The following is a 25,905-nucleotide window of genomic DNA, read 5'->3' on the forward strand; positions in this document are numbered from 1 at the left end:
AAATCCAAAAGCCCAGGAGTTAACTTTATGACTTTATTTGTAATACACTTAGCATGCGTATTGCATACCAAACCTTAAAATATCTTACTTCTAATCATGCAAAATTTGTATTACAGTAATGGGCCTACTTTACCTTGACCATATACAGTCTATGACCTTACAGTAATCAACTACAACAGTAAAATGTTGTGTACCAGTAAAATAAAACAATCCAGTAATATAATATAGGTCTACTGCATATAGATTTATAGAACACTCACAGGGGTAATTTTCTGCACAATGAGTAGGCTGTATTTCCTTACTAGAAGAAAAAAAATGCATGCAGGATATTTTTACACTGTGGTATTGTTATTGTAATGTCAAATGATGATCTGAACAGTATCAAGCTTAACTCTCTGAACGATCTTTTATGAATTAGCTGATGCTCTTATCAGTGAGAGGCTGCCATGCCAAAAGGACTGGCTGAGATTAGACATGCTGCTGTTGCTGTTGCATACCTCAACTGTCAGCTGGCAGTTATGAATGGATGAATGGGACTGTTTGTAACCACAGCCATAAATAATTACCACAGCCACCATGTGACGTGATGAGAATGTGCAGACAGGAAGTTGAAATAATTTGTTTCACTGACACACAAAGGGGAAATCGCCAGAAACCCAAAAAGACACAATACATGATGACACATACATGATATAATGTACACAAATCACATAATTTCACTCACTGTTAATATAGGATCATACTAGTTTCTAACATTTCTGGTTTAGGACTCTTTAAAGCCAGGCCATGCTTGTGACCTCTCATCACAATGCATGAGCTGTGAGAAGTTCAACCAACGAGTGATGTTCTGATCCTTTCAAGTTTTTAGAGTACTGAAGTACAACTCTCCAGTATGTCAAGACAAAAAAAGGAAAGATTTGAAAAAAATTGTGGAGCAGAAGAAGTACTCAGATCTTTTACTTAAATAAAAATTATCAATACCACATTGTAGAAATACTCTGTTACAAGTAAAAGCCCTGCCTTCAAAATCTCCCTTCAGTAAGTAGTACATAAGTAAGTGCTAGCATCAAAATATACTTAAACTACCAAAAGTAAAACTACTCCTATCTGATTTATATTCTGCATTAATAATCTTAATCTGCAAAGTAACTAACTAAAGGTGTCAAATAAATGTGAAGGAGTAAAAGGTACAATATTGGCTTCCAGAAAGTAACTAAGTATCGTACATTTGAAATAGTAAGTCAAAATTGTACTTACACATTTGAGTAAATGCAATCAGTTACATTCCAGCACTGGTCCTCAACCCACAGGTTAGGTATCACAGTTATCGCATCATCCTTAACTTCAGTCTCAACCCAATGACCCTGAACATCCCTCAGACTGACTGGCTGATTGCAGTACAGTTGTAGACCTTGTATTTGCTCGCCACCTAGTGGTAACAGTTGGCAACTGGCACTTCACCACTTGTTAATCTGCCAGGGGCCATTTTGAACCGCACGGCGGTGTTACCACACGCTTCGCTTGACTGGTGTGAGTAATGTGTAAGACATCAATAAACAAGAAAATACACAAAAATAAACAAATAAAACCTTGGCTTGCCTTGGATGCATGTGCCTGTAGCCAAAACGTGGTATTCCTCCAAAGCACCTTAACTGTAAGTATAATCTACTGTACATTATGCTTGATGTTTGTCGTTGTTTAAAGCAGTAAATGTTGTTCTTTTGTGTGTGTCATTTAATATATATCCAACAATGTGCGTGTTTGGTTTATGACTGGATCTTAATTTCTTTAATGCTGCACTAAAAATAGCATGCCTGCATTGTTTGTGGCAATTGTCTTACATGCATGACTTGAGTTGGTGTGAGCCATACTTGTTCTGTGTGAACAATATTTTCCATCACACGTTAAATTACGTCCCGGATGTCGTGTGAGAGGAGATGTCCATCTGGATGTCACATCTCTTCTGTCCTGCAGATGTGGTATTTGTCCACTTTGGAGTTGGCTTCCAGTATTTTCAGCAAAGAGGACTGGATAGGCTATTCTACATTTAAAATTGTATCATTGGTTGAAAGGAAATGTCTTTTTTTAAGGGAGAGAAATAGCCTATCTTGTCAGATGTTATGTGATTCACATTAGTGAGCTCATTCATTCCAGAAAATCTGCAGTGATATTTCTATAGTGGCATTCTAAAGCTGACTTATTTTAGGAATGATGGGATGTTCACTCACAACTCACATTTATCTTTTCTAATAAAGAAAGCAAAAACACCACCTAAATTCCTTTACGTTTGGTAAGACAGAGGCAAATCATTAATATTGATAAAGACAAGTTAAAGTGGTCGGCGCTGCTTGCTCGGGCATCTCAGTTTGAAAACTTTTCTCCACGGATTTCCTAAACTTGGCTGGTTCCTCTTGTTTGAGCCCAATTAATGAGGCGGCTAAAGTCATTAATTGGCCACTTAATTGGCCCATGTCGCTGGCGCGCTGCTTCCGCTGGCTTTTAGCGCACCGCCATGCCTCACACTCCTGCTGCCAGACATCACAATCCCACCTTGTCAAAACGATTTAGGGTCAGCCTCTCAGACGGGAAAGGTGCTCTCGCCGTGGACCCCCCCCCTTCCACCTCTGGATCCCCCCTCAATCAGTATCTCCCTCCCACTCTATCTCGGTGTTTTATGTCTGCGTCACAACAAGTCGGTCGAGAGCGAGAGGCAGGGATGATGGCGTCTCTGGCGGCTTGATTCCGATGCTGCTCTGACAATCCCGCCTTAATAGCATCAATAGGTGGTGGCGGAGAGGGGGGATAGGAGAGCAAAAGAGACGGGGACATGACGAAACGGCAGCGCGGAGGACGGACAAACTAGAGACGGACGGACAGCCAGTCGCCCCCCCCCTCTCCCCCCCTCCTCCTCGCTGACGGCTTGACTGACACACACACACACACACACACACAGGCGCTTGGCACAGACAGGGACATACCTACATGCACACCATCCACTTTTTGCAAACACGCAGGCTGCGCATCCGAGCGGGCAGTAATTGGGCAGCGGAGATCCACAGCAGATGAGGGCATTTCATGTCCAGCCTGCCCAGGAATCACTGTGACCCCGAGGGAAAGGAGTTCGACTTGACAGGTATAGGCTACCCTTCACCGGCACAGCTTACTGTACAATTTGCCTGATTTCCCTTTTGATTCACAAAAGGCTACATGCACTGTTATGTATCCTGCTGCGTCTGTCTTGACTTGAGTGCATGCACTGGAACAAATGATTAACCTGCACAAGATAATGCCTGCACAGTCATTTCATGCATCTATTCAAGTTTTTAAGATGTTGGGAGAGAAGAAGAAAACAGCAAAGTGCCTAGCAGATGCTTCAAGTAGCTGCACAGTGATCTTTGCTCATTCAATCAAACTGTATTGCAGCAGTCATCATGCAGTGTTTTTTTCTGTGTGTGTGTGTGTGTGTGTGTGTGTGTGTGTGTGTGTGTGTGCATTTCATGTGTGCTGTAATCATTTGTCTTGCTCTCTGGTTGTGTACTCACTCTCATCTTTTACTGTGGAGGATACAGGCTGTCGTTATGCTCTGATCTAAAAGGAGGGAGGAGGGGAGGAGGATTTTAACCCCTTTGCACCGAAGCCCGCCTGTCTGAGAGCCAGCCGAAATGATGCCGGGGCCATACATAAACCCCTCTGTCAGCAATGGCAGCAAAGTATTCAGCGAATAAATCGGATTTCCATTTCACATGAGCCCTGCTCTCTCTCCCTCTCTCTCCCCTCTCTGTCTCTCTCCTCAGGATGGGGGGAGTAAGTGAAGGAGATGATGTGTTGGCTCGATGGAGTGATGGACTACTGTACCTCGGCAATGTGAAAAGAGTAAGTGCATGTTGGAGTGTGTACGTGTGAGTGGCAGAAAGACTTTTGAGTGTGTGTGTGTGTGTGTGTGTGTGTGTGTGTGTGTAGTGTGTGTGTGTGTGTGTGTGTGTGTGTTTGCCTGGATTTTTGAAAAAGACTTCCATTTAGTTTTGTCAATCATTCCCGCTCCCCTGCTATCTCCCTATCAGGTAGACGGAGTCAAGCAATGTTGTCTGGTGAGATTTGAGGACAACTCGGAGTTCTGGGTACTGAGAAAGGACATTCACTCATGTAAGAAGAACTCTTTTTTTTTTTTTCTCTCCCTCACCCGTCAGCTAGAAGAGTGAAATAGCTTCCTGTTGGGAGCACTCTGTGTTTCTAAGGTTACAAAATGCTCGTAGATTGAGTTTTTGAACGCACCGATGTTCAGCTAAACTCAAACTAAAGGTGTTTGCTTCCACTCTGAAACTTTGCCTGAGCAGTTGAAGGAATACGTTTCTCATTATTTCCCATTGTGAGCTTAAAACTTTTTAATTTCTTGTACCCTTTGTCTCTGGATCTCTGAATTGGCGCTCCAAGAAAAATGCAGAAAAGAAATTACAGTCACGTTCAAGGTTATGATGCTGAGTGCTCTTGAGTATTCTGATCGGGGTACGTTGGGATGTAATTGGTATATTAGAGTCTCTTTATGAATTTATTAGACTAATGACTCTTGAGGGAAATGGCGCCCCCAATTCACCTAGCATCAAGCGCAGGGGGAAGTTGGACGTTTGTTAGGACCAGGCTGAATATCCGTCTGTCAGATGAAGTGAAATCTGAAAGGGTGCAGGAGACACTGAAATCAATGAGGTGGCAAGGATGTGAATCAATATACATAAATTAATGCCTTTGACTGCTCTCTCTCTCTCTCTTTCTCTCTCTCTCTCTCTCTCGCTCTCTCTCTCTCTGTCTTCCTCTTTCACATACTTCCTCCCCTGCCCTCCCTCTCTTTGCTTCCTCTGTTTGCCTCAGTCGCTGCTGGAGTGGAAGAAGTTTGCTGTATTTGTGACGCTCCGCCTCTTAAAGAACCCCTCATAAATTGTCTCAAATGTCGCCACGGTAAGGAAGCACGCCTCATCATACGCCGTCAAGCGCTGGTTCTCTACCCGTTCTTGCACTGACCTTGAAGATTTGACACAGTGTGGTAAATAACAGCGTTGCCGTTTTAAAACAAAACAACAACACAGAAAACCATCTATCGTAGATGACAGATATGAATCGTTGCACCTGCATCCTGGCTAGAGACATGGAGCTTAATTCATAGACGTAAATGCCACTAGATGTCTTTACTTGGGCTGCTCGCTAATTTGAAAATATCCTCCAGACATATTTAAAAAAAAAAATACTCTGCATTGAATAGTGATTTGTGTCTGATTCGGTTTTTCCACAGAAGAGATTAATTACGTCGTCAAACATTTTTAAAACCACATCTGCTCCTTCTCCCTCAGTGAAAAATCTATATGAATATGCAAATATCCACTTCAAAACAAGACACAAGATGTCTCCTACTTGACTGTAAAGTCCACTGTCAGTGTTTGTGCATTGGCTTCCAGCACTTCCTTAAACTCAGATTTACTGAGTGAGAACAGAGAATGTTAAAAAACAGCCTTCTGGTGTCAAACTCTGCACAAACTGCAAAGGGAAGGTTAAACATCCAAGTGAAGTAACTGTAAATAAATCACATGTTTGAGTGGAGGGGGACTTTAAAAGTATGAACGATGAAATGAAATATACTGAAGTTCATGTCTTCGCGGCTCTGTCAGACCAACTTGTTTGCTGACAGTTTCTTTTGAGGAAAAAGAAGACAAACATATCCGTGCTCCCTAGATGCAAATGCTATGGTAAAATGTGTTGCATGCTGCTGAAACAAACCAGCAGAGCACTAAACATGGAGCTGCTCTGCCCATTATTGTCACTCCGGCTGTCTGTCTCGTAAACACAAATTAAACACTCTGCCTCCTCCTCCCATTACAGGTTATCATCCAGAGTGCCACACGCCAACCATTGAACCGGAAGCTGACAGCGATTCGTGGATATGTCGGCAATGTGTCTTTGCAGTCGCAACCAAGGTCAGGCTGCTAATCTCTCCGTCTCACACTCTGGGGAAAAAACATTGCAACATTGTTGTGTGTATATAATATGGGAGAAATCCAGTCAAATATTATCAGGCTTTTGCTGCCACTATACTGTTGTGTACAGCAGAAAATTGGTTTATTTGAAGCAAAGGCACGCTAATTCCTTGAGTATTGACTTCAATATGAGATGTTCTACATTGTGTCCAAGAAATCATAAAGAATCAATAGTTATGAAGCTGAAAAACTACGCCCGAAGTTGAGAGAAGTACATTTAAAGTCAATCAATCACACATGCTCCAGTTCTGTAGATATGAGATGAGAAAGCACCCGGTTAATTGTCAATCGGTCAATGTCCATAGCTCATTGTCCAGACTTCCGCTACTTCGGACACTATCTCTCACAGCTGACCTACAATGCTTTCTCCCCATCGAATGTGATCCGTCTCCCTCGCTGCTTTGACATGACAGTGATTTGAGCAGTCACCGGCCAATCAGTTCTCTCCCAAAATTGTGTTTCCAGAGAGGCGGGGCGCTAAAACGGGGACGCTTCGCCCGGCTCATGCAATTTATGAAACTCCGGCTTCCCTACCAGCTGTCGTCTTTAGACTGGGACCCACAGCATCTGACCAATCAGCAACAGTGCTACTGCTACTGTGCCGGACCTGGAGAGTGAGTGACACTGCAGAGGCCAGTTTAAGTTTGAATGTACAGTTCATGCATGCTCATTAACATTTGGCATTTTCTCTGAAAAGCTTGATCTCATCTAAATCAACGTCATCTTGTGGATTATTTGCAAATTGCACGCAGCATATCAGACATGTGTCAAACTGTATTAGCAGGATTCTTTTGAGTTTGTTTTGACTTTCTTGGTTTTATATCTGAGAGATGTTCACTGCATCAGTTCAGATACTGTCAGATTAATTGTCAATCCAAAAAAAAGGTGCACCAAACCCTCTTTCTAATGCATTTGCAATCCTTTTTTTTTGTGTTTTGCTCCTTTGCTTATGTTGCACTCTTGTTTATTTGTTAAACCCCACCCAACTGGCACATAAAGAAGTATAAAACAAACTCCCAACTGCCATATTTTTTATGAGTAGTAGGATCCGGTGGGACTTTACACCTGAAGACACATTTCAGCTCAGAAAATGAGAACTGTCTGCTCCAGTCATCAGCCTTCAGTCTTCTCTCAATTATTTATGCATAAATACAAATGTGTCTGGTGACAGATGTTAGACACATCCATTCATTCATGTGTGTAAAGTCTCTTGATGTTTTTGTGTTGTTGGACTTGCAGGTGGAACCTGAAGATGTTACAGTGTGGAAGCTGTGGTCAGTGGTTCCACGAGGCCTGCACACAATGTTTAACCAAACCATTGCTGTATGGAGACAGGTGCGTTACTGAGCATTATCTAAAAAGCATTACTGTAAAAAGCTCTGGATTCTTAATATTCAGAATTATAATTTTGTCATGACAATAAATATAAAGGTATGTACAGGGCTGGGTATCGTTCAAAAATGTTCGGTACCTGTACCGATACCAATACCGTGACTTCGACAACGGTTCCTAAACGATACTTTTTTCGATACTAATTTTATAAAACAAAAAGAAATTACAACATTACACATTATGGCTCAAATCTTTTTATTTATTTTTCAGCTCCTACTAAGTAAGCCCCGTCTCTGTGCGTAACGTAGAGTTTTTCCTGCGTGTCTCTACGATGTGTAACGTTAGACAGCCAATCACAAACATTATTAGATCTTGGTAGAGGCATGCTGCATGCTTATTGGCTCACTGACTCTGATGAGATTTACTGTACTTTATAATAATTTAGGTATTGAAATTGGGTATTGAATGACGAGGCATTTTTCGATTCTCGATACTTTAGAAGCAATTCAGTCGGAGCCTAAAAAGGATTGAATTCTGTACCCAGCCCTAGGTATGTATCTGGTTGGAAACACCCAGAGTATGTTCATATGCACCTTAAAACTCTAGGACTCTAGTTTTAAGACAGTATTTTGTAGACCTAGACTCATTTGGACTGAGCTACATTTTTGAAGCAGATATCAATATTTGAGAGTAAATATAAATACATTCTAATAATTATATTATCTGATATCGGCTTTTTTACTCAGACGTTTAACATGAACAAACCAATTTTTGGCACCAATTTCTCACTTTTGGTAATTTAAGAATTGTAACAAGGATAGTTAAACAACACAGTACACTGCCAAAGATGATGTAACAGTAAAGTAAATAAATACATAAATAGAAGGGGAATGTGAAATCATAATCATTTTAAATAGGAATTTAATGAAAATATTTTAAACTTGAATTAAAGAATTTAATAATAACAAATTATGAAGAAGAAGGGATGAGAAAGGCATACAAATGTAACCTGCAACACAGTTTTTTTGATATATTTGTAATAATTCAATATTAGCTGATAATATCTTACTAATATATCAGTCCGGATCTAATATTTGGATTGTGTTTTGATGTGATAGATGTTACTTCCCGGTTGCCCTGGTTTGCATTGTTTTTTTTTTTTATTGGTCTACTGCTCACCACATGTTGACTTTATTAGGAACAATATTCAGATTAGATTGAGCAGAATACATATTATTTTAAAATGATCTGTTGACAATGTATTTGATTAATTGATTACTTATCTAATCTATAAAATGTCAGAAAATAGTGAACAAAAACACCCATCACAATTTCAGTCAGAGGTGACGTCTTCAAATTGCTTGTTTCGTCCAAACCAAAATTTAAAAATCCCTAAAGTTTCTAATCAGTTTATAATCATATTAAAACTGAGAAAAGCAGCACATTTAAGATGCAACACGTCTCAGCAGTAGATTCCGGTCTGATTAAGATAATCAGATGGAGACGTCTACATGACAGCTTCACTTGTCAGAGAACTACCTTAATTAGCTTAAGCAAAAAATAATTAGTGTGCATGTTAATGCGTTCACTGGCTTCCTCACACACTCGGAGCAAAGGGACAGTGACACCCAGCAGAGCAGACATATCACTTCTCTGGTAGTTGTATGGATATGATGTCGGGAGGATATGCAAGAAGCTGATCACAGTGCAGTTTGATAGGCTGCATCTCATGCGTGTAATAAAATGTATCCATCCATTAAGTCATTATTGTCATTAACCATCTGTGTTAGCCGACTGGGTTCTATACACCCACCCTGACACCTTGTTATTGCCGAACCTGTCTGGAGGGGGGGGGGGGGGAATTAGATTTAGACTGACAGTCGGGGAGAGTGAGGCCGGATTGGTACAACATCTGCTGAGCAGGTGATGGAGGAAGAATGAAGACTGAGTTCACAGTTGGAATAGTAAGCGTGTGCTGCCGTCATGCTGTGCCTGCGTTTCATCTTTCCCAATGCCCTTCAGCCAACACATGCATATAGCAGGACAGATGCACGCGTTGTTGTTGTGGTATTAGCTGAGTTTCAGGGTCACCCGGAACAGAATGCTATTATAGTAAAACGTACACACCTGTCTGTTTATTTTCAGTTCAGGTTGATTTATATGATGAAACATCTAGAGAAAAGAGACATATATAGACTGCAAGGAAGGCAAAGGGGGGAAAATCCCAGTGTATATGAATAACTTGGACTAAAAGGTTAAATTGTCTGCACAATTCTTTTTTTCTTCGCAGAGTTAATATTTTTCCCCCTCTTCATTTCTGAGCTCCTTGTTCCTCACTCCACTACACGCCCACTCAGATCCTCGAACCTTGGTCTTTTATCCATTCCTCGCTCAAAATACAAGACCAAAGGTGATCGTGCCTTTGCCATTTTAGCTCCAACCCTTTGGGATCTCCTCCCTCAGTCTGTTAGGTCTGCTGAATCTCTGGACTGTTTTAAGTGTCTTTTAAAACCCCACCTTTATACATTAGCCTTTGTGTAAAGGGCTGCACCCCTTTTATGCTGTATTTTATATTTAATGTGTATTTTGTAACTCGTGTTTATTTTTATTTATTTCTTCATATGTATTGCACATGTGTGTGTGTGAAGCACTTTGAAACTGAGTGTTTTTAAAAGCGCTATATAAATAAAGTGTTTACTTACCTACTTACTTACAGTGGTGGAGGAAGTACTGAATCTCAGTACTTAAGTAAAAGTACAAATAACCAGAGATATATTTACTTTAGTAAAAGTAAAAGTACAACAATGAAAACCCTACTTAAGTAAAAGTAAAAAGTACCTGATTTTAAATGTACTTTAAGTATTAAAAGTAAAAGTACTTGCATAACGATTTATTCTCTTAATGTCTATATTCTAATAATTTAAAAAAAACAGTATGGGCTGTGGCATTTTGATTAAGTTAGTTTTAGGTTCATTTAATTGTGCTTATCATCTGTGGCCCAGTTTACATTCTGACTTACAATTCTGGTTATCTATCAGGGTGATCTGCATGAAGCTCGACTTTGCATTATTTCCCACGGGACAGTGAATGCTGCACACATTTATTTAGCAAGAACACACAGGCTTGGACAACAAGTACGTGGCTTCACAGCTGAGGAGGACCGGGAGTGTTTTTAAGATAGATATACGGGTTGTATATTAACCCTATGTGAACGGATGCTTCACATATGACCAAGCAGTAGTATCGAGAGCAGCAGCAGTAACAGGAGCAGCGGTAGTACCAGGAGCGGTACGCGCCTGCAATAAATGTTATTGAAGGGCGGGTCTTGGCATGGCCATAGAGGGATTCGTAATATCGCGAGGGGCACCTGGACGGTCGGCCGCTGCTGAAGGCTTCCCTGCGGACTGCAAACGTGTGACGGTCAGGAAGACGTTTTGGCAGGGGGAAAAACTGATCAGAAAATGTAACGAAAATGTAACGGAACGTTGTAGAAATGTAGTGGAGTAGAAAGTATGGATAATTGCTGCAAAATGTAATGGAGTAAAAGTCAAAAGTATGCACTATTGATTGTACTTAAGTAAAGTACAGCTACGTGAAAAATGTACTTAAGTACAGTAACGAAGTATTTGTACTTCGTTACATTCCACCACTGCTTACTTACTTATATCTCTTACCCTAACACTAGTCTCAGATTGCCAGACCTTTCTCCACGGTGCTCTGGCTACACCACACACATTCTAGGATAGGAGAAAGAAAACGCTGTGGGTTGTTTGCATTTCTTTAAACCAATCACAATCGTCTTGGGCGGCGCTAAGCTCTGGACGCAGCGACGGTGGCTCTGCTAAATGGTCTCGGGAAGGAACATTTGCACACTGCAAAAAAGAAAACGCCACATAAAATATGAAATGAAGTTAACAGTTCACACAATACAGTAATGTGAGCTTTTTAAATTAGCTGGATACATGGTTAAACATCATTTGCTCTTACTAGTGTATCGCCATGTGTAACGTCACTTTGTCCCCAGCAATCCTGCCACGATCTGTCCCAAAACGTCCAAGTTAGCTAGTAAATGCCATACACATATTCTTTGTAAATCTTTACAATCATTCTCCAAAAGAACCAAGCAGCACAAAGGACAAAGACAAGATAAAAGATGACAGTTGTTTTTCGAAACTACATGACACTCGTCAAAGAGAAGAAAAATACACTTTTTATTTTTTTTTACAGGATAAATGATATTTCACAGCTAATTTCATTTTTTTTCCCACGTGTCTTTTTAGGTTTTATCAGTTCCAGTGCTCAGTATGTACAAAGGGACCAGAGACCATCCAAAGGCTACCCATGACCTGGTGATGTTAACAGTTAAACCTTTACTGACAAGTTTTCAGCAAAAACACAATTTGTGGGTATTTAAGAGTAATATAAATAACATCAGGAGTTAAAACTCAATTCGTCAATCACATTTTAAAGTATTTTCTTTTTAGCACATTCCAAAGAAATGTATTAGTCAGGGCTAAACCACACAACAGCTCAGATTGATATTGCCAATAACATAATCATATTGTAATAAAAATGTGGTATATCAAACTAGGCTCACAACTTTTGAAAATGTTTTCAAATATGTAAAGAATATTCAAAAAAATGTTTTCCAGTAGAATTTGTTTTTGTATTTTACCTGTTTCTTATTATCTTCTTTTTTAAATGCAGGATGGATTTGGCTCATTTAGTGCTCTACCATCTCTCGCTGTGCTGCAAGAGGAAATACTTTGATTTTGACCATGAAATCCTGTCCTTCACCAATGAGAATTGGGAGTCGTTGCTCCTAGGAGCGGTATTGATATTTCCCTGTTTAAGCACCATGATGAAATAATGTGAAATGCTGCCAGCCTGTTTAGCATTGAAGACTCAAAGCCTATTAGCTGCCATTAAAGTAAAACGGTAATGGAAAATAAGTATGACCTCTACGTCAGCTTAAAGAGGTACACCACTAAGTTGAAGAACTGCAGATGACATTGTATGTTTTTATGATCTAGTTCAGTGGTTATTTTTTTTAAAAGATTATTTTTTGGGGCTTTTCCGTCTTTATTCGATAGGATAGCTAGGTGAGAAACGGGAAAGACATGCAGGAAATCGTCACACGTCGTACTCTAACCATGGACCTCTGCGTCGAGGCATAAGCCTCTCAGTATATGTGCGCCTGCTCTACCAACTGAGCCAACCCGGCCACTAGTTAAGTGGTTCTTAACCTTTTTGGCTGCTGTACCCCTACAGTATATCAGTATATATATATATATATATATATATATATCTTTATATTTTTTCAAATTAGCTGAGCTACTCCATAATCTCACCATGTAGGCTACCCCCTGGCGATTGCAGACATAAATGAGTTTTGATATGTTTTCAGATTTGGCTGAATTACAATGGAATAATTTGCAGGGGAGTAGTTTTACAGGGAACAAAAATCATATTATTTGAGTATCTGAAGATGAAAGTAGAGGTGACAGAGGGACACACCAAGGGGGAATTACCTGAGCATTTCCTGTACATCTATCTGAGGGTTTGGGTTCTCCTTTAAGCTGTTTTGCAGAGACGTTTTGAAATGTATCGTTTGTCCTGTCATCAGATGACAGCAGTTTTTATTTTTTAGCCATGCCGTACTTTCCCATATCAAAATTATTGCTGTCAGCCACTGCAAAAGGAAATTATTCTATGCATTAAAGCTTTTCTGTCTGAGTCCACTGTGTAAACACAGCTTTGATTTTTTTTCATTCCTGTCTGTCCAATAGCTCTCTGACACGCCAAGGCAAGACCGCTGTCACAATCTCCTCAACGCTCTCAACTCTCACAAGGACAGGTATGTCATCGCATATGATGAGAAGAATAAACACTGACCACACATGACTGGATTAATGAGTAGCCGCTCGCCATGAATAGAGGGGTCTTCTTAGTGCTCCATAGTTTGGGACATTGGACATGCAGGCTGCAATGAGTAAGATGAAATTTGTGACTTTGAATAAAATATAACTGCCAATTAGACCAGATGAAATTGAACACTTCTTGGTTCTTATTTTGTCTTGTTAGAAAAGGACACAAGTTGTTGGTATTAAATCACAACAGCCAGTCTAGAGGTCTAATTGCTTTTAGTGGGTTTTCATTAAACTTCGCAAAAAAGTCTGCTCTAATTATGTATACTTAATTACACAATCACTGTAATGTCCATAAGTCTACTTTTGCATCAGGAGAGTAAGTACATTTTGTTACACAGCGTTGAATCCATTATTAGCATCAAAGAGGAGTAATGGGGAAAAAACACACACACATTTGGTGATGATATATTTTAAGAACCAACACTAGACTGTACAAGCTGTTTCTTTACTGTCGCCCCAGGTTTGTCTCTGGAAAGGAGATCAAGAAGAAGAAGTGTCTTTTTGGGCTTCAGGTTCGAGCTCCGCCTCCGCTGACGTCCGATTCGTCGCCGCTCATCACCGACCCCCCTATCAGCATCACGCACAGGAGAAGGTCAGAGTAAGGACAGCGTCTCTCTTTTCAGCTCTTATCTCAATAACAGCGCTGGGTTTGCCACAGGGCATATAGTCATTACGCATGAACAATTAACTTGTGAATCAAAGGGCTGCAATTTTCATATGCTAGCAAAAGTATCAGTGTCTTAATATTCTCCTAAAAGAGCATTAAGACCCCCTTTGTGCTTTCATTTGTACAGCCGTAAGTGTGTGTGTGTGTGTGTGTGTGTGTGTGTGTGTGTGTGTGTGTGTGTGTGTGTGTGTGTGTGCATGTACTGTAGTCTTTCATAGACACACTTTTCATTTTAAATAATTTTCAGATTTGGCTGAATTACATTGGAATAATTTGCAGCGGAGTAGTCTTACAGGGAACAAAAATCATATTATTTGAGTGTCTGAAAAACACATTTTCTTACATGGAAAATATATTCATATCTTCAGTAATTTATCTTCTAGTTCCCTTTGCTCATCTAAATAGCTCCACGCTGCAAGTTTCCTGTAGTCACCAAGAGACACTTTAAGCTTCACCCCTCTTCCTGACAGGAATGTGAGCTGTTCTGTTTGACTAGAGTGAAGTCAGTTTGCATCTTCCCAAATGGACAATGTCTAGACGGCTTCATCAGAGGCAACAAATATTAGTTTATCCCTTTTCCGAAAAACTTCTCTGTCTACATGTATACTTTCTCAACCTAACTGGCAACAAGTAGTAAAGAATGCAATAGGCAATGTCACACTGCTTACACACAAACCTATATCCTACTTTGAGAATCACTGATTTAAATGAACGACTGACATACCAGGTCAACATTTCAATCTCGACCAACACCGTCTTCTACTGTATGATCCAGACTAAATGGAGTTCCAAAGCTAATGTCAGGATGTTCTATAAATAAGCTGGTGTTATGGAGACTTTCTGACCTCTCCAGGGATACTCAATAGACAATACACAATACACAGAGAAACACAGAGATGGTCAAAGGTGAATATTGCAAATGTTTTATGTAATTAATCACAGGGAAGTTACCGCGGAGTAGTAACAAGGTCTCACCCGATCAGTTTTCCCCAGCATCTCTCAAAGAACACAGAGATACATAATTATTTTATACTCATTGCTCATTAGAAAAGCAGCCAAATGAATATTTTTCTAAACCAATGAAAAGATGTCTTTACAATATCCATGCTCAATAACCAATGACAAGCTTTTGTATGTCTCCATACAATTTCATATATATAGCTTTTACATAATGGTCATTCAGAGATACTGTCTTCTTCAACAATGACAGGCTGTCATATATATTTACTCAGTTGAAAGCAGTGTTGGGGAAGTTACTTTTAAAAAGTAGTGTTTGCTCGTTACTCGTTACTTCTTAAAAAAGTAATCCATTACTTTACTTAGTTACCCCCTATGTAAAGTAACTTTTTACTTTACTCGTTACTTTTACGTTACTTTTAAAAGCAGGCGTCTCTGGCAGAGACTGAAGTTAATTATACATAACATACATATATCTTTGACCATAAAGCCAGTCTATGGTTTATCAGTGAAGTGTCTGAACTACACTGCAGACTGGATTCTCTACTCACAGAGTGACGGCTGATTCATTATGAACGAGTCTAGCGCGGGTTGAATGCACATGAGCAGGTCATCGGCAGCGGTCATTACACGGTGTTAGTGTAAACTAGTACTACTAATGTCTGTGTCAACTTGTACCGGTCACGCGATGGTCCGTGCATCGTCGTAGACACATGCAGCCTCTTTTCTGGAAATCCCTGCGTGTCCGTGCAGTGGTCCGCTGCGTGTATGTATGAGGCTAGCTCCACCGCATCCATCTGTGAGGTTGTCAGCTTTGTGTCTGTCTGGCTCAGAGCGCCGTCTAGCAAAAAGCCACGAAGCTTAAAACGCTCTCAAAAGTTAGCTTTGGCTGCTATGGAAACTATGTTTCGTTACCAAATTTTCAGTAGTAGCGCGTTACACTACTTTTTACCCGAAAAAATAGTTACGTTACTGTAACAAAAGTAAAGCGTTATACCCAACACTGGTTGAAAGACAGATTTCCATAAATGGTCCAAAGCCTAGCTCCAGGAAATGTACCTGCACCTGTCACAGTAATCAAAACCTCTACATGGGCCTATCACAGTATCTCAATATCGTAGCACAGAGAGAAGACTGTTTTGAACACAGTGCATACAGATAAATGTACAAATTATAATTAATCAAACTCGAGAATTCATAATTCCTTAACACTGGATATTCACAGCCTGCAGAGGCTGAACCAACACTCCAAGATTCCCACTTGCACACAAGAAATATTCTAAAGGGCAGATTGTAACATGGAAAGGGTTTACCTTCTGGAGAACATGAATGCTCTCCAGAAGGTAAACCCTTTCCATGGCAGACATTGCCTTATCTTTGGTGTCACCATTAGGCCAAAACGTCACTTTATAACTTTATACACAAGATATCTGATTAATCAAGTGGTAAGATTGCCATGCAGTTTTTTTTAAGATCATTTTTTGGTATTTTTGCATTCATTGGACATTTGACAGTGAAAAGGCAGAAGGAAAACAGCAAAATAGAAGGATGGTATGACATTTTGGTAATGTGACACGCCCACCAAAGCGCTCCGATCACCATACAATTTGCTACACACGTTTATGCTACTACGAGGATAAACCCCTTTGATATTAATAACTCTGTGGTCTTTTCTTTAGCACGGCCGCCAGGACAAAATATACATTTAAATTCCTACTACCTGTACAGCTCAAATTAGAGCAAAATGAAGAGCATGTTCAGCATTTTCAAACTGTGGGTTGTAATGGACATTTCAGCCTCTAGAGTCCACTTTGGGGCTTTAGACTCAAGTCTTGTTTTCAGGAGACAAGATGCAGGACACACGTTCATTTTCAAGCAGAAGAAGAAGCTAGGGAATGAGTGAAATGAAGGTGTTGAGTGTTTTATTCTTCCATATTTTTCAGCCTCCCTGCTGATGATGTTTGGGCTCATATATATGCAAACTGTTTTACTAATATAATAAATCCAAATCATTCAGTTTATCATCTCACTGCTCTCATCTTTTTGTATTTCACACCTCTCAGTAGGCTTTTATGGAGACACACTAATAAACAAAACATTGCACATTTGGACTGCATGTGTGTGTTTATGCTTGTATTCTAATTTATGTGTGTTTTTTGTTCACTTCAGCCCGTTGTCACTACCCTGCCAGAGGAGAGTGGGGGGGCCAGAATCACGCAAATCAAAGCGTCGCATCATGGAGACACAGGTCAGTGCCTCTGTCTCGAGCTCGGGGCGAGGAGGGAGGTCTGGGCTACAAAACCTCTCTGATTATTTTTTTCTTTTTTTAGGCGTCCAGGTAAACAGCTTTCTGCGACCCAAATAACCTGTCAGTCAGACGCCGTGATGAAGGTTCATTTCACAGTCTGCATCAGTCTGTTTTTTTTTAACACCCAGTGCAGCTCGGTGCCTCAGTATTTTCCTTCTCCTTTATGCTGTACTTTAATGCCTGCTGATGCTTTAGAGGCTTTTGTTAGAGTAATGGTATAGTGTGAGAGATGACGTGTTGTGTGTGTGTTGTGGCTCAGTTAAAATGTATGATTCAAATACAAATTTGGCTGCACAGAAACCCGCTCATGTATTTCATCAACAGCTGCAGTTCAACACCACATTTATCATGATCATCAAACCCAATTCCCAGCGGACCACAATGAAACAGGCAACATCACATGTGGCAGTTACTATTTTTACACAGCATTCTTAACGGTGAATGCTCATTGTACTGTGTCCTCCCACACAACACTCTGATCCGTGTATGTGCACACAGTAATCCTGGAACAATGCTCTCCACAGAGCACTTGTTTTCACTCTGGCACATCCAGGCCCCATTGTGCCCCTCTGATTGATGCTAATCTCCGTCTGTCTTGGAGGAGCAGGTTCGTTGTTGTGGGGGAAAGTGAGATGGGAAGGAATGCTGATATGTGTAGCCTGGGATCACTTCCAAGTGCACTTTGCAGTCGATTACAGTTTGGCCAGGTGGCGCTGGCACCTTGGCAGTGCAGCGTTGACAGAGCACATCCATTTAAAGGCACAGACGTCGACTAAGGCCACTGAATAATAATCTCCCATCCTAATAGCAATGCTGGAGAAGGGAATGATAATGGTCCAAGTGTGGTGCCAAATGTCACAGTCTAGCGATGACAAATGCAACAACCTTTAGGTGGCGTCCCTCCAGATGACATTTCCAGTGATTGATTGCTCTGATGATGCTCTGGTGTTTTTACTTTTCATGGGTCGTGAGTCCGTGTGTCAGGAGAGCTGCCGCACTAACCAGCCAGCTCCATGGGATGTGCTATGGAGGTGATGCATTTAACATCCTATGGCTGTGTCTGATGATGTGACTCACATCCCTAAATGACATTGGTGTGGATTTATATACATATCTGTCCATATCTGCCCTCAGGCAATGCAGGAACATGGACTTCAAACTCTAAAAAATAAACAAAAGCTATATATTAAGTCCGTTTTTAAAATGTTTTCATTCTGATTTTAAGTTTGCAAGCCTTTTTCTAGACATATGTATCACAAAACTGAATGTTCCATATGCAGAATTAACTTTGTGCACGTCTGAGCACAGAGGTATCAGAGCTTGATTGACTCCTGTGATGATGTTGGCATCCAGCCACAAGCTGACCTGTGTGTGTGTGTGTGTGTGTGTGTGTGTGTGTGTGTGTGTGTGTGTGTGTGTGTGTGTGTGTCTCCTGTGCCCAGGCTTGTCCGCCCCCAGTTGCTGCCAACCCCATTGAGCTGCTGCCATGTTGCCATGGCTACATGGGAGGGGCCAGCCTTTACAACTCCAGGAAGTCAGAGGAGGAGCTTAGTTTGAGGTAAGGGGGTTTCACATGAGGTTTTACCATTTTGGTTTCTGTATTGATGCATTATTGTTGGGTATGAGAAGAGTTAAAGGGTCAGGTCGCCCGTATTACAAGTAACACATGCAGGAACGTGAGGAATGTGATGAGTACTGTAGTAGTGACTGTTTGCTGACTTTAGTATTTTGTTCATGCTGTGGAAAATGTTGTCTCTTGACCTTGACTTTGCTGCCACAACAGATCAACAGGCTGCTATGAGACACTATACATAATACTTTTTCAAATCTCACTTTTGACCAAAACAAATATTTTTCTTTTCGCCTACCGTACGTAGTTTTGGGGTAACAGCAGAACATATCTTTTTTTTTTTTTTTTTTTTTTTGTGGGGGGGGGAACTGTACCTTTAAATGATAGTCTTTTCTACTGTTTTTAAAGACAGCTGGATTCATTTTAGATCAATTGTTTTCAACTGTTGTGCATTCGGTCCACAGCTCTCCTCCCAAGCGGATGTATGCCCTGTACCACACCACGTACAATGGGAATAATGCTCTCTCCAGGAGTCTCCATCACTTCAACAGGTTTTACATATCTCTCATGCTCATTTGTAGTAACTCCTGTTGGACATTTATATAGTCAAAACCGGACCTTCAGTTTCCTCACCTTTGATCCTAGCTCTTTTTCACTTTTCACCATACACAGAATGAGAACCAAGGACATTTTGGCAGATTAACAGCTGATTTACACGTTTTCTTCCACATTAGCTAAAATATCCTTGGTTGTAAAAAGAGTCTTTTTTTGGAGTAGCATTAAACACATTTCAGCATTGATTACTGTATGTTACAAAATATGTTGTAAAAGTTTTCAAGACTGTTTGTTTTGACACATTAAATCATTTATCGCTTTTTTCCTCAGATTTCGGCCTCCTTGGCTGTTTTTCAGTTCTTTTGTGATGTGTGTTTTTTTCAGAAGTCATATGAACTGTCAAACGCTGCTAAATGGTATTCTGGAATGTAACTCAAATTTGGAGTGGATTTTTTGTGATTGAATTAGTTTAGTTTAAATCAATGCAGATTGATTTTGTTGGGGGCGCTTGGCATACACACAACATTGGCATATTATCACCTTATACAGTTTATAAGGGGAACGTGTTCACAAACAGTTACTTATTGACACATCCAGCAGACGTAACTCCTTTCACTTTACACATAGTCATCGGATCTATTGTTTATATAAATTATATTAAGCTTTCATTTTTCCATGCTGTGTATTAAATCTACTTTATGTTGATAGTAATGACAAATAGTTAAGGCCAGGGTGCGATTTTCTGGGGGGGGATGTGTGGGATTTCCCTTCCTGGTCTACATATCCCTGCCTCTGCCTCATTATTTTTATCCCCGGTGGGGACAAAATGAAAAATTGAAGGTGATAAATAAATGTTATGGCATGGCTGGCCGAGTGGCACTATATCCATGGTATTGAATGGGGGGATTTCATTCTTGCATGTTTTGTTGTGCATGATCAAAAAACATCCCCACCTTTGTTTTTTTTTAACAAATCGCACCCTGGTTAAGGCTGTATATGTTTTAAGGTTAGTTATACAACAGTGTATTTGTAGCAAACCCTTGCTGTATGTTTGAGATGGTGAACCACACCTAGATGATTTGGTCGCTGTTCCTGACTCCTGTGCTTCACTATCTCTTCTCCTAGCGTTGAGGACACCTGCAGAGTAGCGCCGCCTTGCTTCCCATACCCCCTCAACTCCAATGGCAACCATCACCACCACCACTCCCACCAGCACCAACACAACCACCAACACAGCCACCAACACAGCCACCAACACCAGCCGGGGCAGAAGCAGCTGGAGCCCCTCATCCTACGTGATATGCCCCCATACCAGGCCGGTATGGGCGGAGGGGGTGGCGTAGGTGGAGGAGGCGGAGGAGGTGGGGGTGGCGGTGGAGGAGGAGGAGGAGGAGGGGGGGCGGTAGTTGGAGGCGGGGACGGGACTGTGGCCAGGAGCTGGGGAGGAGGGGAGGCAGTGAGGATCTTGGCGAGACGCGTCACGCCAGACGGAAAGGTGCAGTACCTTGTAGAGTGGGAGAACGTGAATTTGTACTGACACAAAGAGAGTAAACATGAGACGCAATGACTGTTTTGCAGTTGCCACAGGAATACTGTGTATGTAATATGTGGCAGTGTTTAAAGTACAAAAAAAAAGAAAAAAGGACAAAAAAAAATATCTCTACACGTTGCAAATCCAGGTTGCTCTTATAGTATCACCTCTATTCTACATCATTATAACTCACTACTAGTTACTAAATGTCCCTCTTTGCTAGTGTTTCTCTGATATTTGTACTGTTAACTTTGGAATATGCCTTTGCATTTATCATGTTTAACGGTGATAAGGGAAGATATTTAAACCTCCGGATGATTTGTAAATCTTTGGAAAACAAGAAGAGCATGTCTTTAATTGTACTGGTATCTTGATATACAGCACTGTAGATAAGCAACAGTGAAGTACAAGAAATAAAGAAACAAAAGATTACTGCTTTTTCAGTAGAGAAAAAAATTAGTGCGCAAAATGTATTGCTATGCAATTTAATCTTCCATAAATCAAACAGTAAACCTCTACCGCCTGCTATTTAGACAGCATGCTGCTAATTTAAAAGAATAGTTTGATATTTTGGGACACACACCTTTTCGCTTTCTTGCTGAGAGTTGGATTAGACAATTGATACCACTCTCATGTCTGTGTGATAAATATGAAGATACAGCCAGGAGACGGTTAGCTTAGCATAAAGACTGGAGGCAGGGGGAAACAGCTAGCCTGGCTCTATCCAATGGTAAAACATCTGCCTTTCAGCACTTCCAAAGCTCACTAATTAACTGTGGTAGGTTTTGTTGTTATGGGCCAGACAAGACTATAGGAAGTCACTGTGGCCGGCCAAGAAATAGTCCAAGCTGTTTTCCCCTGCTTCTAGTATTTATGCTATGCTATGCTATGCTAAGCTAAGCGCCTCCTGGCCTTATCTTCATTTTAACCGAAATACATGAAAGTGGTATGGAACTTCTCACCTAACTCTCGGCAAGAAAGTGAATAAGTGTATTCTCCCAAGTGTGTAACCATTTCTTTAAAAATATATATATCAATTAATTTGATATGAATAACATTGCCATACTGTTTTAAAAAACAGGACTTTTTTTTAAATTAAAATAATTTATATAGATAGGTATAGCCCAATGTGGCTTGTAGCACAAAACATATTTGATTGGGGAAGTCAAGGTTACAAACTAGCTACATTTTGTGAAAAAGTGAACGTTTCTTGGTCGCTTTCCAGCATTTTTAATTATTATATTTGAATGTGTATAGTTAGACCCTACTTTTCATTGAACTATAAAATATTTAAATACTGTCCAAACAATGATTATCTGTAGCAGTAGTAGTAAAAAAGTGTTCAATTTTCAAACCAAATTTAGTCTAGACATCTATACGTCTGAATGATCTGACTCAAATCACCAAATCAATGCTTAGTAGGTACTTTAAATACGGAGAAAGTTTAAGATGTAACTTCTTTGTTTGTTTTTTTTAAAGATAACAAAATCACCGACATTTGATATGGATATCCAAGGGATGAGCACGTTCAACAGCCAGCAGCCAACACCACACTTCCATCAGCCGTCACTTTTATAATTGCTCATTCATCAACTGATAATGTTAATGTTCATGTGGAGTTCAGTGAGTAAATTAGCCCAGAAAATAAACAATGATGAATGTTCCGTCACCAGTGAGGCATGATGACAGCTGGGTGGTGGCTGCTAGCTGCTCATGAATGAAAAAAAAAAAAAGCAGTAACCTTTTATTTGCCAGGATGAGACGGAGCAGTACAGCCGGTCTTGTACAGTATTTTTGGCCACACAGATGGTAGTTTAATGCCTTGCTTAAGGGCACTATGACATTAGTGGTTGAGCCCTGTCTTCTGCTCAGACGCCAGCTTGTCTGGCTTTATCAACAAATTATCTGGAGGTTTTTATATATTTTTTCTCATTGCAGTATATTAATAAGAGATTGTATACACGTTATTACGGGGTTACTTATTTGTTATGTTAGATTTTGTCATACATAATTTACATTTAGACTATTGTACGTATTAGAAATAGGAGCCACAAGAGGGCTTTTGTTTTATAGATAGAATTATATATTCACAATATATTGCTATGATCGAATAACTTTATTTTATTTTTTTGATGTGGTTGCATAGTGCCTATACGGGTTGTGTACCTGCCGATTGGTCTGCCGACCTGAGTCAACCAATCAGACGACAGATAGATGAACGAGGCCATATTGCTACTAAACAAGAGGATGGCTCTTTATCAGTTGACAGACACAACTACATGGGAAAACAAAGACCAGTTATAATGTTGAGTCAAGTTTTTTTTAAATCAGAACAGGACTGTGATGTTACTGTACATTCCAAACAAACAACAAAAAAGAAATATATATGTTATTGAAATGTCTGTTTGAAGTTATCAGGATGGAAATTATTTTGATTCTTTTTTTTTTTGGTCTTTTTTTTATGGGTGTTAAATGTCATAAAGATCAGCTAAAGGTCCACTTCAGGTCCAGGTTAGGTTTCAATGTCGTAGGGAGTTCAATCCTTGCGTTCAAAGTAACAGTACAGGTAAAGAAGACACTGATAGGCCCGAATCCTAACTTAAAACCATAGTTTCTTCCAGGGTCTATAATAGCAGTCTATCATTTAGAAGGTACAACATGGCATTCATAAGTCAAGGCCTGACTTCTACTCAGATGTGCTTATAGAGGCAAGTGAGGTGCTGAAGTTGGAGTTTATGTTCGTGCAAACAGGTCACATGAATCTAGAATACTGTGGTGCAAATTACAGAGTTTATATTTTATACAGAGGTTTATTTCAGCAATCTGTTCGATAAAACTTACACAACGTATACATTTGTCAGTTTTATCTTTCAGGAAAGACTGTATTACAGGTTTAGTTTAAAAAGCAAAAGACAAATACACCATTTATACTGTTATAATCACACCAATGCAAAACTCTCAGATTTTATTTAAATACCAACCTCTCTGTTTGAATTATCTCCTGCGTACATTTCAGGCAAGTAAAATTACGTTGATTGCAATTTTCATCCTCCTCCGTGACTATTTGACTGTAGTTTATTAGGAAGGGGTGTGTTGAACCTTTCTAGGCAATGGTGATGAATGTATTTGTGTGTTTTCTATGGTATGTCTATACCCGTCAAGTGCTTGTTATAGGTTGTACTCGAGGTGGAACTCGAACCCGATTTGTTTAAAACAAAAAAAGGAGGAAATAAAGACATCAACATTGAGGAACATCATTTCTTTTGGGAGAGGTACTCTTCTTTTTTTCTGATTAGTAGTCAAGTCCAAGTTCAGTTTGATGTATTTTTGGAAAAATTACGTTTGTACATGTATACTCTGCGTTGACACCTAATATGTAACATGAATAATAAAAAAAAGATTTCACCTCATGCAATGTGTGTTTTTTTTTTTTATCTATTAGTACATACAGGTAATTCATAATTAGATAGCTGTCTTACACAGTCCACTTTCTTTCAGTGTCTATCTACCTAGCCAAGCACAAACAAGCACCTAAGCAGAAAATAATCAAAATACACAATAACTTGCAAATAATTCAAGTGAATGAAGCAAGACAACAAAAAAACCTCTTCAGTTGATATATTAGGGAGCCAAGTAGAACAACTTAAGACATGGAAGTTCATTCCTGACTTTGGGATCGGTACGTGTCACAAAATCTCAACTCAAGGTCCACTTACTAGTTTTTTCTGAGCTTTCGACCACATTCCCTTGTCAGTGAATGCAACTGATTCTGGTGCCACTTGTTATCACGTGTACGTTCTATACATCCTGTAGGTTTCATAATGACACCTGAGCCAGTTTTATTTGCAGGTGAAAACCATGGGATGCAGTCAAACAGTTCAGAAAAAGCTATGGAAGTATATAGCTTGAGTTTAGTTTATTTTTGTCACACAAACATCAGTTGTCCTGTTGGAGGAAATCCGCTGATATCTGAATTAAGCGTTCCCAAAACATAAGTGTGACCTCCATCAGCAGCTGCTGACAGGTTGAAACTCTGCAGCCCTGATACATTTCAGCTGAGATAAGAGTCACTTCACAAGTTGATAAAATGCTTTTACTCTTCATCCTTAAAGAAGAACCAAACGTGTCACTCTGAGAACTTTTGTCTTTCTGAAACAGATCCTGGTTCAGTTGGTTAGATTCATTCAAGACATGCTTTTCATAATAAGAGACATTGTTATGAAACAGTCCTCTGAGGGTTGACAGAAGGAAAATGCAATTTGAACACACAACCTTCAGAGTGGGGAGCAGTTGCTCTACTAGTTAAACTCCCAGGACTCTGACATGACCTGAATCTCACACAGAGAAGAGTTAGACTCTGTTCAGTTTGTCAGTGTCAACAGGTTTCAGTCTGTAAACTTTGGTTCTCTGATGAAGATGAAGTTTCTGCAGCTTCAATCTGAGCTTGTTTGTTTGTTTATTTGTTTGTTTCTTATCTTGTACATTCTGTGTTGATCTGCCAGGGTGCAAACTTTACATTATCAGTTTTAATCTGACTCTGCATATTAGGCTGCAAATTATCCAGTTAACCTGGCCTTTTAATGGATCATCTGCTTTCAGTTAATAGCATATAGCCTTAACCTTGGAACTTTCCCCTTAATTTAAAAATGGATTAAAGTATTTTTAGATAGACCCCTGAAAATGTAGGCCACAAAGTAACATTACAGGTAACTAGCCTACACCTTAATTTGTAGGCTACCTGTGGATTTTATTGCACTAGCACTTTATAATGGGAAAAACTGGCACCTTAATTATGGATTGTATTCCATGTGCTTATTATTCAGTATCCCACTTAATGTGGAGTTCCTTTTGTTGTGCTGTGTGTCTGATTGTCTTACAAATTGCCTCTTGGGGACAATATCAATAAAGTTGAAATTGAAGTACCTTATTTTTTTTTCCAATTAGGCATACGATGCAAATTTGAGGTTAATTAATGGATAAATTAATGGATTAATGTTTATAAGAGGGATTTAATTGTTTATCTCCACAGTTTAAG

At 39.9% G+C, this 25,905-nt stretch overlaps 1 protein-coding gene across 3 annotated transcripts; it reads left to right on the forward strand.

Moving 5' to 3' along the window:
• The first annotated feature begins 1,469 nt into the window (after positions 1-1,469).
• Positions 1,470-24,280, forward strand: phf1 (PHD finger protein 1). Of its 3 annotated transcripts, XM_031279545.2 has the most exons (16): positions 1,470-1,654; positions 2,784-3,133; positions 3,795-3,873; positions 4,062-4,143; positions 4,864-4,950; positions 5,866-5,960; positions 6,486-6,634; positions 7,260-7,355; positions 11,633-11,701; positions 12,060-12,183; positions 13,142-13,209; positions 13,743-13,880; positions 17,076-17,154; positions 18,657-18,772; positions 19,249-19,335; positions 20,465-24,280. In XM_031279545.2, the coding sequence occupies exons 3-16, from the start codon at positions 3,796-3,798 to the stop codon at positions 20,874-20,876; spliced, it is 1,680 nt and encodes a 559-aa protein (XP_031135405.1). In that variant the 5' UTR covers positions 1,470-1,654; positions 2,784-3,133; position 3,795; the 3' UTR covers positions 20,877-24,280. The 3 variants fall into 3 exon arrangements, with proteins under 3 accessions (XP_031135405.1, XP_031135406.1, XP_035862326.1); XM_031279546.2 differs by lacking the exon at positions 2,784-3,133; XM_036006433.1 differs by lacking the exon at positions 1,470-1,654 and having other exon boundaries at positions 2,052-3,133.
• The last annotated feature ends 1,625 nt before the right edge of the window (positions 24,281-25,905 follow it).

The sequence above is a fragment of the Sander lucioperca genome, chromosome 10 (genome assembly GCF_008315115.2).
Source record: "Sander lucioperca isolate FBNREF2018 chromosome 10, SLUC_FBN_1.2, whole genome shotgun sequence".
Taxonomy (NCBI): domain Eukaryota; kingdom Metazoa; phylum Chordata; class Actinopteri; order Perciformes; family Percidae; genus Sander; species Sander lucioperca.